General features: G+C 32.7%; 1 protein-coding gene across 7 annotated transcripts in view; it reads left to right on the top strand.

Annotated features, from left to right (window-relative positions):
- Pde11 (Phosphodiesterase 11) overlaps window positions 1-15,562 on the top strand; it is a 959,005-nt gene that overhangs the window by 872,782 nt on the left and 70,661 nt on the right. For all 7 annotated transcript variants that reach the window (XR_014131602.1, XM_081759673.1, XM_081759669.1 and 4 more), the window contains one exon: window positions 10,043-10,150. Coding sequence is in view for 6 of the 7 variants with exons in the window: in XM_081759673.1 (XP_081615799.1) it covers window positions 10,043-10,150 (108 nt within the window). In the remaining variant the exon portion in view is untranslated. The remainder of the gene's footprint in view (window positions 1-10,042; window positions 10,151-15,562) is intronic.

Here is a 15,562-nt window from a genome sequence, read left to right as displayed (position 1 = left end):
ATCTCCTTGGATGAGGTCCTATTACCTTATATAGTTATATGGGCGTATACAGGGGTCCATTCCCTTTCATAAGACATGGGTATATTAATGCACCCCTTGAAAAATTTGGGAGGGGTACCTTGGCCCACCCTTAAATTTTGGAAATTGCCCAATTTAAACATTGGGTATTATAGTACAGGACCCTAATATGTATCATGATAAATTTGGATGGTCCACCTCGTTCCCTTTTAGGGGTACAAAATTGCCAAATATAAACGTAAGCAATACGATGTACCACGTGTTTGGTTTTTGGTCGATTTTATCCCCTTTGATGAGGTGTTATTATCCTATATAGTTATATGGTCATGTATAGGGGTCCATTACCTTTCATAAGATATGGGTATATTTGTGCACCCCTTTAAAAATTTGGGAGGGGTACTTTGGCCCACCCCTTAAATTTTGGAAATTGCTCATTTTATATATTTGGTATTATAGTACTGGACCCTAACATGTATTATAATAAATTTGGGTGGTCCACCTCGTTCCCTTCTAGGGTACAAAATTGCCAAAATATAAACGTAAGCAATACGTTGTACCACGTGTTTGTTCTTTTGGCCCATTTTATTTCTTTGGATGAGGTCCTATTACCTTATATGGTTATGTATAGGGGTCTATTTCCTATCATAAGACATAGGTACATTTGTGCACCCCCTTTAAAATTTGGGAGGGGTACCTTGGTCCACCCCTTAAATTTTAGAAATTGCCTATTTTACACATTTGGTATAATAGTATAGGACCCTAATATATATTACTATAATTTTTTGGGTCCACCTCGTTCCCTTTCATGGGTACAAAATTGCCAAATTTTTAGTACAACCACATGTTTCGTTTTTGACCTAATTTATTCCCTTGGATGAGGTCCTATTACCTTATATGGTTATATCGTCATATATAGGGGTCAATTTCCTATCATAAGACATAGGTACATTTGTGCACCCCCGGGAGGGGTACCTTGGCCCACCCAAATTGCTCAATTTAAACATTTGGTATTATAGTATAGGACCCTAACATGTATTATGATAAATTTGGTTGGTTCACCTCGTTCCCTTTCATGGGTAAAAAATTGCCAAAAATTCAAATTTCGGAGGTTTTTGACCTAATTTATCCCCTTTGATGAGGTGTTATTACCCTATATAGTTATATGGGCGTATACAGGGGTCCATTACCTTTCATAAGATATGGGTATATTTGTGCACTCATTTAAAAATTTGGGAGGGGTACTTTGGCCCACCCCTTAAATTTTGGAAATTGCCCAATTTAAACGTTGGGTATTATAGTACAAGACCCTAATATGTATTATGATAAATTTGGGTGGTCCACCTCGTTCCCTTTTAGGGGTACAAAATTGACAAAATATAAACGTAAGCATTACGTTGTACCACATGTTTGGTTTTTGACCTAATTTATTCCTTTGGATGAGGTCCTATTACCTTATATGGTAATGTATAGGTGTTCATTCCCTATCATAAGACATAGGTACATTGATGCACCCCGGGAGGGGATTCGGTATCATAGTACATGACTCAACACGTATCATGATAAATTTGGGTGGTCCACATCGTTCTCTTTTAGGGGTACAAAATTGCTAAAATATAAACATAAGCAATATGTTGTACCATGTGTTTGGTTTTTGGCCCAATTTCTCCCCTTTGATGAGGTTTTATTACCTTATATGGTTATATGGTCATGTATATAGGTTCATTTCCTATCATAAGATATGGGTACAGTGATGCATCCTTTAAAAATTTGGAGGGGTATCTTGGCTCATCCACTCGGTTTTAGAAATTGTTTAATATAAGCATTTGGTATCATAGTACAGGTCTCCAATATGTACCACTATAAATTTGGATGGTCCACATCGTTCCCTTTTCATAGGTAAAGAACTACCAAAAATCAAATTTCGGAGGTTATTGACCCCTATTTAGCATGTTATATGGATATGTACAGAGGTTTATTACCTTTATATGTTTATGTTTCCTTTTAAATTTGGGAATTATCAAATAACAAAATTCGGTAAACGTTTTCTAGGACCCATTGGTATTCCTCTTATGGCCAAATATTCAAAATTTAAAGGTTATTGACCGGCTTTATTATTGAATAAGTACAGGATTTATTACTTTTTTCATAAGACACAGGTGTATTTGTGTACCAATCTTAAATTTTGGAAGGGGTACATTTCTTATTGTCATATCAATAATTGGTAATTGTTCTTAAAATTGGATAGTATCTCATTCATTGGGTAAATCATTATGATCACGTGATCGGTTATTGACCTATGATGGGATTAGGAGTCCAGGACATTGGTACATTGAAACTTTGTAGGATAATTTGAGAATGCGTCATTGGTATTGATTATTACAGCCAAATATAAACGTAAGCAAGACGTTGTACCACGTGATTGACCTTGATGAGGTAGTGTACAGGGATACATAGCTAACCTTATTGAAACTTATGACTCATAGTCTTAAGGGAATACATGCTACAACACTGGCAAAGTTATTGTTGATGCAATTTGATTGGCTGATCACCATCTTTCGTGCAATCTGATTGGTTGATCACTATCTTTCGTGCAATCTGATTGGTTGATGAGTTTTAAATCTTTGCTATATTCAGTTTTTAAGTTTTGTTTTACATTTAAAAATCTTGTTTTCGTTCAACATTTTGCACTCAATGATAAATATGATCAAAACCGTTTATTTGTTAATCGAATAGTTAAAAACCGGATAAAGTTTGACGGTTAACCGTGAAACGTAAAAATTTTTTAGTTTGATTTTTTTTTGCTTGAAACATTGAAAATTCTTGCTTTCAAATTTTTTGTTTGAATTTTTTGTTTGAAATTTTTTTGACAACTTTTGTTTCAAAATTTTTTTTAAAAATTTTTTTGTTTGAAATTTTTTTCGTTTCAAAATTTTGTTTGAGATTTTTTTGTTTGAAATTTTTTTCGTTTGAAATTTTTTGTTTGCAAATTTTTGTTGGAAAATTTTGTTTAAAATTTTTTGTTTAAAATTTTTCGTTTCCAAATTTTTTGTTTGAAATTTTTTGTTTCAAAATTTTGTTTGAAATTTTTTCGCTTCAAAATTTTGTTTGAATTTTTTTTTGGTTTGAAATTTTTTGTTTGAATTTTTTTTTTCGTTTCAAAATTTTGTTTCAAAGATTTTTGTTCTAAATTTTTGTTTCAAAGTTTGAGTTGACATTTTTAAAAGTTTGTGCACTTATTAGTAAAGAACTGGAACTGTTTAGAACAAAAACCTTTCACAACATTGTGGTGCAATAGTACACGTCAGAACCTGGAGTTGTACTTGAAATGTAAAAACACAATTCATTGAAATGGATCATTTTATTACACTCCACATACATCCATACCAGATAGTGGTTCTGGATATTGTCGATACAATGTATTTTGAACTTCTTGCACTAGTTTGTCTTTAGCGTATAATTTTAATTCCAGTTGAAGGCTTTTAAGATCTATTGCAATATCAATTGATGGAAACTCAATGTCCATTTGATCACAAATAAACTGTTTATCAATACAGGTATGCACTAGCCGGAACTGTTTAGAACAAAAACATCTGGCAACGTTGTGGTGCAATAGTACACGTCAGAACATGATAATGCAACGTCATCAGTTTTGCATCATCGTTCGAGTTAGTATTCATGATAACGTCATCATGGCTACTTGTCTGCAGTTTCTAAACACACGTGATGTGATGAAATCATTTACCAAGATTACTGATTTACAACAGAATGTACCTTATAGAATCTTAGCTAGCCAAATGATCCCTACAAAGTTTGGATTAAGAATCGTAGTGAAGCTTGAAAATGATAAGAATATAATTTTACCAGCAAGATATTTACCCATGGAACCATCAAAACAAGAAGAACTGCTGCGTTTCTTAAATACTGGATCTGTATCTTTATGTTACAAAGGATTCTTGGGTCGAAGTCATCAATTTGAATTTAGTACACAGCCAGATTCGTCAGCAATTGTGATGAAATCATGAATTCAAACGTCAGTACATTAGACATAGTTGTATGAATTTGGTTGGTCGGCATGACGTCAGCAACTGTGATGAAATCATGAATCAGCACATTCCTTTCCAATGACGTCAGCAATAACTATAAATCAACCAATACCGTGAAATCATTTGAGCAAGTGCTTTTCAGGAGGAAAGATGTGTACTTCTAACGATAAAGAGTTCATCTTCGCAAGCTATTATCCAATAAATATATTTCAAACAAAACATGTGATGATTGGTATCAGTGCTAGAACATTTGAACCTGTGATTCGATTGGGTAAAGCAGAACAATTTGGTGTACAACTGACCTGTGAAGAATGGCACGAATCGACCAAATGAATGATGAGCTAAATGTGACCATAGTCAAATCATTAGGCTCAAATCATGAAGTGGTGCTGCGTACACCTCGAAGAGAAGATGGTGTTGTTACGTAAAAAGAGTACATTCCATGTCCCTCGCAACATGGTGTATCTAACACAAACTGAATGGAACAAATTTATCAGCGTATTTCAGTGTGTGAAACATGCAGTGGAAGTGTGCAACAAAACTAGTATATTCCTGAAAAAGTACTATTTTGAAAAATGTGTTATGCATATTGTACAACATGTATCTAGATATTGTGATGGTTGTCAACATCGTTCGTGGGTGCATACCTGTATTGATAAACAGTTTATTTGTGATCAAATGGACATTGAGTTTCCATCAATTGATATTGCATTAGACCTTAAAAGACTTCAATTGGAATTAAAATTATATGCTAAAGACAAACTAGTGCAAGAAGTTCAAAATACATTGTATCGACAATATCCAGAACCACTATCTGGTATGGATGTATGTGGAGTGTAATAAAATGATCCATTTCAATGAATTGTGTTTTTTCATTTCAAGTACAACCCCAGGTTCTGACGTGTACTATTGCACCACAATGTTGTCAAAGGTTTTTGCTCTAAACAGTTCCAGTTCTTTACTAATAAGTGCACAAACTTTTAAAAATGTCAAACCAAACTTTGAAACAAAAATTTTGAACAAAAAATCTTTGAAACAAAATTTTGAAACGAAAAAAATTCAAACAAAAAATTTCAAACCAAAAAAAAATTCAAACAAAATTTTGAAGCGAAAAAAAATTTCAAACAAAATTTTGAAACAAAAAATTTCAAACAAAAAATTTGGAAACGAAAAATTTTAAACAAAAAATTTTAAACAAAATTTTCCAACAAAAATTTGCAAACAAAAAATTTCAAACGAAAAAAATTTCAAACGAAAAAATCTCAAACAAAATTTTGAAACGAAAAAATTTCAAACAAAAAAATTTTAAACAAAAAATTTTGAAACAAAAGTTGTCAAAAAATTTCAAACAAAATTCTCAAACAAAAAATTCAAACAAAAAATTTGAAAGCAAGAATTTTCAAACAAAATGTTTCAAGCAAAAAAAATTTCAAACTAAAAAATTTTTACGTTTCACGGTTAACCGTCAAACTTTATCCGGTTTTTAACTATTCGATTAACAAATAAACGGTTTTGATCATATTTATCATTGAGTGCAAAATGTTGAACAAAAACAAGATTTTTAAATGTAAAACAAAACTTAAAAACTGAATATAGCAAAGATTTAAAACTCATCAACCAATCAGATTGCACGAAAGATAGTGATCAACCAATCAGATTGCACGAAAGATAGTGATCAGCCAATCAAATTGCATCAACAATAACTTTGCCAGTGTTGTAGCATGTATTCCCTTAAGACTATGAGTCATAAGTTTTAATAAGGTTAGCTATGTATCCCTGTACACTACCTCATCAAGGTCAATCACGTGGTACAACGTCTTGCTTACGTTTATATTTGGCTGTAATAATCAATACCAATGACGCATTCTCAAATTATCCTACAAAGTTTCAATGTACCAATGTCCTGGACTCCTAATCCCATCATAGGTCAATAACCGATCACGTGATCATAATGATTTACCCAATGAATGAGATACTATCCAATTTTAAGAACAATTACCAATTATTGATATGACAATAAGAAATGTACCCCTTCCAAAATTTAAGATTGGTACACAAATACACCTGTGTCTTATGAAAAAAGTAATAAATCCTGTACTTATTCAATAATAAAGCCGGTCAATAACCTTTAAATTTTGAATATTTGGCCATAAGAGGAATACCAATGGGTCCTAGAAAACGTTTACCGAATTTTGTTATTTGATAATTCCCAAATTTAAAAGGAAACATAAACATATAAAGGTAATAAACCTCTGTACATATCCATATAACATGCTAAATAGGGGTCAATAACCTCCGAAATTTGATTTTTGGTAGTTCTTTACCTATGAAAAGGGAACGATGTGGACCATCCAAATTTATAGTGGTACATATTGGAGACCTGTACTATGATACCAAATGCTTATATTAAACAATTTCTAAAACCGAGTGGATGAGCCAAGATACCCCTCCAAATTTTTAAAGGATGCATCAATGTACCCATATCTTATGATAGGAAATGAACCTATATACATGACCATATAACCATATAAGGTAATAAAACCTCATCAAAGGGGAGAAATTGGGCCAAAAACCAAACACATGGTACAACATATTGCTTATGTTTATATTTTAGCAATTTTGTACCCCTAAAAGAGAACGATGTGGACCACCCAAATTTATCATGATACATGTTGAGTCATGTACTATGATACCGAATCCCCTCCCGGGGTGCATCAATGTACCTATGTCTTATGATAGGGAATGAACACCTATACATTACCATATAAGGTAATAGGACCTCATCCAAAGGAATAAATTAGGTCAAAAACCAAACATGTGGTACAACGTAATGCTTACGTTTATATTTTGTCAATTTTGTACCCCTAAAAGGGAACGAGGTGGACCACCCAAATTTATCATAATACATATTAGGGTCTTGTACTATAATACCCAACGTTTAAATTGGGCAATTTCCAAAATTTAAGGGGTGGGCCAAAGTACCCCTCCCAAATTTTTAAATGAGTGCACAAATATACCCATATCTTATGAAAGGTAATGGACCCCTGTATACGCCCATATAACTATATAGGGTAATAACACCTCATCAAAGGGGATAAATTAGGTCAAAAACCTCCGAAATTTGAATTTTTGGCAATTTTTTACCCATGAAAGGGAACGAGGTGAACCAACCAAATTTATCATAATACATGTTAGGGTCCTATACTATAATACCAAATGTTTAAATTGAGCAATTTGGGTGGGCCAAGGTACCCCTCCCGGGGGTGCACAAATGTACCTATGTCTTATGATAGGAAATTGACCCCTATATATGACGATATAACCATATAAGGTAATAGGACCTCATCCAAGGGAATAAATTAGGTCAAAAACGAAACATGTGGTTGTACTAAAAATTTGGCAATTTTGTACCCATGAAAGGGAACGAGGTGGACCCAAAAAATTATAGTAATATATATTAGGGTCCTATACTATTATACCAAATGTGTAAAATAGGCAATTTCTAAAATTTAAGGGGTGGACCAAGGTACCCCTCCCAAATTTTAAAGGGGGTGCACAAATGTACCTATGTCTTATGATAGGAAATAGACCCCTATACATAACCATATAAGGTAATAGGACCTCATCCAAAGAAATAAAATGGGCCAAAAGAACAAACACGTGGTACAACGTATTGCTTACGTTTATATTTTGGCAATTTTGTACCCTAGAAGGGAACGAGGTGGATCACCCAAATTTATTATAATACATGTTAGGGTCCAGTACTATAATACCAAATATATAAAATGAGCAATTTCCAAAATTTAAGGGGTGGGCCAAAGTACCCCTCCCAAATTTTTAAAGGGGTGCACAAATATACCCATATCTTATGAAAGGTAATGGACCCCTATACATGACCATATAACTATATAGGATAATAACACCTCATCAAAGGGGATAAAATCGACCAAAAACCAAACACGTGGTACATCGTATTGCTTACGTTTATATTTGGCAATTTTGTACCCCTAAAAGGGAACGAGGTGGACCATCCAAATTTATCATGATACATATTAGGGTCCTGTACTATAATACCCAATGTTTAAATTGGGCAATTTCCAAAATTTAAGGGTGGGCCAAGGTACCCCTCCCAAATTTTTCAAGGGGTGCATTAATATACCCATGTCTTATGAAAGGGAATGGACCCCTGTATACGCCCATATAACTATATAAGGTAATAGGACCTCATCCAAGGAGATAAATTAGGCCGAAAACCAAACACGTGGTATAACGTATTGCTTACGTTTATATTTTTGGCAATTTTGTACCCCTAAAAGGGGACGAGGTGGACCACCCAAATTTATCATAATACATATTAGGGTCCTGTCCTATAATACCCAATGTTGAAATTGGTCAATTTCCAAAATTGAAGGGGTGGGCCAAGGTACCCCTCCCAAAAATTTAAAGGGGTGCATTAATATACCCATGTCTTATGAAAGGTAATGGACCCCTGTATACGCCCATATAACTATATAGGGTAATAACACCTCATCAAAGGGGATAAATTAGGTCAAAAACCCCCGAAATTTGAATTTTTGGCAATTTTTTACCCATGAAAGGGAACGACATAGACACCCAATACTGATAGAGGTACATACTATGGTCCTAGGCTACCATACCAAATTTTTAGATTTGGCAATTTCCGAAATTTAAGGGGGTGGTCCTATGTACCCCTGCCAAAATTTAGGGGGTGGGCCAAGGTACCCCTGCCAAAATTTAGAAGGGGTGGTCCTATGTACCCCTAGGTCATTGACCCCGGGCCAGGTCATTGACCTTTCACCCCGGTCATAAAAGAGAGTGAGGATGAGTCATTCGGGCATAACGGGGCCACTACTACTATGTTTTCACGTTTTCGGCACCCTGTAACTACGAATCTATTCACTTCCGACCACAGGTCCATATGAACCTTTTTTCTTATTTTGATGTGACGAATCCAGTTCCAAAATATTGTAACAAATTTTTGTAACACCGTGTATACTGTTAAGTAGCCAATTGCAATCATTATTGTTTTACATCTGCTAATATATTCCCAACAGTGACACACACATGCTCCTTATAAGGACGGGCTGAGAAACTCTTTCAAAGTATGAACTGCTAAAAACGCGGCATGTATTTCTGAAACAACCTAGACCAAAACTTTGGTATGAACTCAGGTCATTCGAGAAAATACATAGAAATAATCTTACAAGGAAGAGTTATTTTTCTTCTTTGATTCATTATAACAATCATCGTCCGAAGTTTGATGGTGAAATTCTTTTGCGTAACTTGTATTTACTTATAACAAGCTCTTACAGTTAATTGGCAATCTATCTTATAGGTTTCTCTCTCTCAGTGTGTATTCACCTCTGCTAATGAACATTAAATTACATACACACGTTTTCGACGAGGCTGCTGAACTTGGCTCCTGTATCGAAATTAAAACAGCAGAAATGACGACTCATAGCAGCAATATAAAACCACTAATACGTCATCTTGTATCCCGATCGTGAAACTCATTTAAGAAATTGAAAGTTGTAGAAAGCAGGAGGAAATGGATGTTTGGAAATTATGAACTTATCACTAATATGTCAATTTTCGAAACAGTCATGGAAATGCAAATATGCTTCAATTCTTTTATTATTAGTTTCTATCTAGTTATTTGTTTTGCAATTTCGGTAACGATATTGTTCAATGAATTGACAGAAAAATGTGTATAATTGTCTTTCATTGTTGGTATTTGACCGTTATCGTAACTCAGATTCATCCAGCAGGAAAATAATTTTTTATTTCGTGATATGTATTTACTGGTCCAATACTTCTAATTGCTACATTATTCACAAAACTTTTTTAGGAAACGGATTTTTTTGAATAATATGATTATAAATGGCCTGAGGAAATTTCGTTAATAACTTTACAATAATAAACAGCCAAAATGTGAAATATTCTTTTCTTTTTTCTTTTAGGACGATAGGTTTAACCATGACATCGATGTTCGCACGGGCTACAAAACAAGATCGTTACTGTGTATGCCAATTAAGGACTGCAACGGAGATGTCATTGGTGTTGCTCAGGTAAGTTTATTTACAAATTGAGAAAATAAAATTTGGCAACCTTATCATGTTAATGAAAAGAAGCATTATAATATTTCGCTCATTCCAGTTCATCTTCCTCAAGGAAATTAAAAGATAACTGGCGAAAAGGCTTGCAATGCAGTTAGCACAAGAAACTGCACTTTTATTTCTTAATATATGATACAGCAGCTGCAGGATATTTTTTTTCTAGGGAAAAGTGTATTTTTGTTAACCGGATCTTCGTAATAAATATTGTCAGATAGACTAACGTTAATGATTGTAATACGCGGCGGCGTTTGTACGATTTTGTTTCAAGGGGGCTTTGCTAACTTTATTCCTGGAAATGTGAAAATTCTGCAAGATATTTCATTTACTTTGAAATAGTAAATAAGGTTTCGGGGCGGGGAAAGCTTAACCCTTAAAATAATAAGGTGAGTCCATTGGACTCATCTCGGAAAATAAATCAATTTCAGTAGTTTACTATAAGCATTATAGATGCCACCGTCAATGTACGACCCCTTTGTTTACTATCATCGAAGAATAAACAAGCAGCCCTGATGCATGTGGAAGGTTTATTACGTAAAAATATGCCTAAAATTCAAAATAGTCAAGAAAAACAAGTTTAGTCCAATGGATTCACCTGATCATTTTGTGTTACAAAAAAGGGTGTATCATTCTAAGGTTAAACTCGGAAGCCTCTTCTTTAATACGCCACTGGTAGTGCGTGATGTTTCCTTTATTTTTTCTACCTTATTCAATTTCAAGTTTTATTAACTAATTCATTAACCTTAACCCAATATTTTATTTATTTATTTATTTATTAGGCAGCAAACAACACTTACATCCACAGGTGTACCTAGGTATATGATAGATTCAATATATATTCAGCACATGGAATCAAACTCGTACAATAACGTAACAGAATATACGAGTATCTGGTAATAGGTAAATTATATATGCAATACATAAGCTGGATATGCTGTCGAAATCATAAAATTTAACATATAATAAACTTAAATATGAATTTATACTGGGATAAAATATGGTATATCATAAATAAAAACAAAAAGGGGAATTACAAGAAAAGTAATTCATATACGTAATTAAACGAAACTCATATTAACTAAGATTAAAAAAAGAACATGTAGTATATGATCATGCAATTAAAAAATCTTAAACCTAGAAGAAAAAGGAAAGACGAAAGGAAAACGAGAAGAAAAGGCGGTTAAAATCCAGAACTAACAACCCTTACAAAAAAAAAAAAAAAAAGGCACCACTTTAAAGTAAATAGATAACACTAGAGGTTCCTTAATAACTGAATAAGTTCTGAACGAACTTAAACAAATTTAGTTCGGAAAATATCTAGAATAGAATAATATTTATTTGTAGTATCAATAAATATGTGATTTTTAAATAGGTTTTGTAAATAGGTGATTTTTCAGTAGAAACTTTAAGAGGCTAAAGAAACAAACTTTCTAGAAATTTACGATAAGAAATTCTTGCTGAAACAAAAGTATCAATGAAGAAATCTCCATGAAAAATATTAGGAAGAAAAATTAAGATAAAAAATTTATTGCCTAAAGACGAAAGATGTAATCTTAGATAAATTTATAAATTTGAAATCTTTGAACTTTCATCCTAACTAGACTAGGAGGTTATACTGAATACACCCAATACTATTTACAAAATATTTGAATTCATTCACCGTACCATATTCCAAATGAGAACGTATATTGCACATGTAGAGAATTTTACTATAAGTATTAATATCGGAAATATTATGACATTGCTGAATTTTTCCTGGCCTTATATTTAATTACGTATGTTGTTTGAAATAATAATTTGTTGTCTAATATTACTCCTAAGATCTATATACTTAAGTTACAAATTCAGTAAACTAATTACCTATTATATATTTATAAGACAAAGGATCAGTTTTCATGGAAAAAGTCATGCCTTGAGTTTTGGCAATATTCAAAGGAAGGAAATTATACTCTGATCATTTAGCAAATTTATCAATGTTTTCTTGTAGTATAACTAAATCTTGGACAGCATTAATTTCATTAAAGATTTTAATGTCATCAGTATATATAAAATATTTACAGGTTAACTAATCAGTAAATCTTTTTGTAAAGTTAAAAAAAACAAAAACAAAGGACCCAGATTAGAACCCTGAGGTACTCCAGGTGTTATGTTATAAGGAAGTTTAACCATTATACGTAACTCTAAATTTCCTGTTATTTAAATATGAATCTACCTATTATATTATATGATTTGACAATTTTTACTTATATAGCTTACTTATCAATAAATGAAGAGGTAGTTTTATCAAATGGTTTAGCAAAATCAAAGTAAATAACGTCAGTTTGACAACCAGGTCGAATAACAGAAAATAGATTTTGCATAAAACTTGCCAAGTTTTTAATAACTGATTTACCATTTATAAACCTATGTTGATTAATATTCAACTGATCACAGACTATACAGGTAGTTGCACATTATTTAAAAAAAAATTAAATAACATTATTATAGAAATAGACATACAATCACTGATATCTTTAATCTTGAGTATGGATGTTATGACTGCTACCTTCCAAGCTTCCGGATGAATATTTGCATTTAAGCTCCAATTAAACAATGATGCTAACACGGGTGAAATTACTTCGACCACTCCTTTTATGACAAAACCAGGTATTCCATCTATACCAGATGCTGATTTGATCTTTAAGGATTTAATAGGATCTTTTACTTTTTCACATATAATCAGAGGTGTTATTTTCTCTCTCACACAGCAAGTTTCCGATAATGTCAAATAGTTATTTATATTACCAGTAATTGGAAATGTCTAATAAATTAATGTACTCAGCAAATAAGTTTGCCAACCACCCACAATTAGTAATGAAGGAATTACTTTTAACAATTCCAGGTGAAACTTTGTTATTACCCGTAGATATGTACCTACAAAATTTCTCGGGATTAGTATTTAACTGATTTTCTGTTTCCCTGTAGTAAATACGTTTGTCGTCTTTTAGTTGAATCTTAAAGGCTTTACAGCAATTGATAAATAATCTTCATAATTAAATTTAATTTTGTACCTTTTATGAGCTAAATTATTAGCTTTTAATAATAATAATAATAATAATAATAATAATAATAATAATAATAATAATAATAATAATAATAATAATAAAAGACTTTTAAAATACCAATAAGTATATTTTGATGTTCTAGGACTCAATTTTGAAATATCATTTACCATAGCTTATAAAATTTATTTTTCAAGATCCTAAACCGTTTCGTTTATGTATGTCTTTAGCAAAACATTGTGCCAATCAGTATTAGCTGCTTGTTGATATAATGTATAATAATCGCCTTTAGCAAATTGGAAACGTTCAAGGAAATTATTCACTTTACAACTTTTACGTAAAAATACAATAGTTTCAATTTGATTATGAAAAAAGTCAGGATGCACTATATACTGATTAGTTTTCATGACACTGCAAGATCAGGAGCGGAGCGAGAAGGTTTAACACACAGGTTAGAATTATTAAAAAAAAAAAAAAAAAAAAAAAACTGAAATTTTAGTTCTGACAAGGAATGAACTTGAACCTGTCATCGAGACATCCGAATCAAACCCAGTCCATTCAATACGCTTAGCTACGAGATGTATCGGGTATCTCTGTGTACAACCTAATAAAATAGTTTATTTTTTTTCCTTTCTTCAATTGCCATGCGTTCTAGAACTTTATCTATAATTCTGCAGTTTATTGAAATAACATTTTATCTGATTTTAATACACTCGAAACCTAATAAAATTAGCACTAAAAATGTTACAGTGAGCGGGTTTTAAATAGCTGTGTGCACGCCCATATAGAAATTCATGTTTAAATTACCTCTTTGTACACCTATATGGAAAATTCTGACTTCGCCTATGAGTGCTGACATTTTATAGTTGTTTATTTTATTAGGTACCCAAAGAAGTTCTGTTAGATTTTGACCCAACAGAAAAAATAGCGGTAACATGAAATAAACTTATCTGGAAATCAGAAATAGTCCAATCAGCAACAATAAACTGTTTCCAACGCTTGGGCAGACTACTATGGATCCCATGGCAGTGGAAAAAAAAAAAAAAACGAAACGGAACACAAGAAGTCGTCCATCATGTGGATCACCTCTTAGTGAGGTTCGAAACCATCGTGTGTTTACAGATGACTGTCTACAGAATGGAACAAATAATAATCCACTTGTGTGTGGAATGTGGGGATACACTAGAGTTTGAGAGTCAAGTTGGATAATGGTATCAGGGCTGGAAAATTGCGTCACGATGAAAATAAAACATATAACAATAGCAACAAATGAAAAAATAAGATGAAATAGGAAATAAAATAATTGATAGCCTAAAAAGAAACATGTAAGGGATGAAAATGCTCAGAAAACGTTAGTGAGGTCAGCAGCACGAAGAAAAACAAGAACACGAGAAACAAACTAGATCATATTCCAATGCATATATTGAAGAGATTCAGAACATTCTACAAGAATGCTGAATACTCAGAGGATCAATACACTCTTCACAATACGAACATCCATATTCATACACGCTTCCCAGTTACTACAAGTACACAGTTGCATTTATCGCCTGGACAGACATAAGCGATGCACGATACTCCGAGCTATACACCAAACACAGAGTTGGTGGTTGTGGTACTTGGCAGATGGTTCTAATCAATGATGAGGAGACCGTGAAATATCGTAAAGAATCCACTTCTTCTTGCACGTCAGCAGTTTGTCCAGAAACCGATCCTTCTAGTGGCGAGATAACAAAGAAATATAGGAATTTGCTCATGTTGTCTGAACCAGAGTCAACTTCTATATGACCCATAATCTTACTTTGTACAGTTTCTGAAGCTAATGTTAGTGGATGGTATCTAGACTGCATTTGTATTATCAATTATTCAAGGTCAGAGAACTTCTGACTTCTTTACACAAATATTCTCTTGCATACATCAATACTTCTCCGATATAAGGTACCCTGACTTCCTACAGTGGTCAGATAAGTATAAAGGCTCGACTATCAACAATAAATGGAAGCATGTATTCGTTATCTTTCCAATGTATTTCATAGAGAATGATACTATTCACCATAATTCAACCAAATTCAAGAGATGCATATTCAAACTTTGTGCACGAGATAACTTGAATTAATAATTAAAACATAATCTGTGCACTTTTTAAGAATTTTGTTTTATTTATTGTATACAACACTTAATTTTACCATTAGAAGCCACAATGGTATACAACACGCCATTAGAAGCATGCTTCGGACAATAAAAGTTTCTCAACAATGATAGAAACAAAATAAAACAAAAATGCACAGATTATTTTCTATTTATTGATTCAATTTATCTTGGACAA

This window comes from Thermobia domestica, chromosome 5 (genome assembly GCF_964235325.1).
Source record: "Thermobia domestica chromosome 5, izTheDome1.hap1.1, whole genome shotgun sequence".
Lineage (NCBI taxonomy): Eukaryota > Metazoa > Arthropoda > Insecta > Zygentoma > Lepismatidae > Thermobia > Thermobia domestica.
The sequence above is the reverse complement of the archived record's forward strand: the minus strand, read 5'-3'. Positions and strand labels throughout refer to the sequence as shown.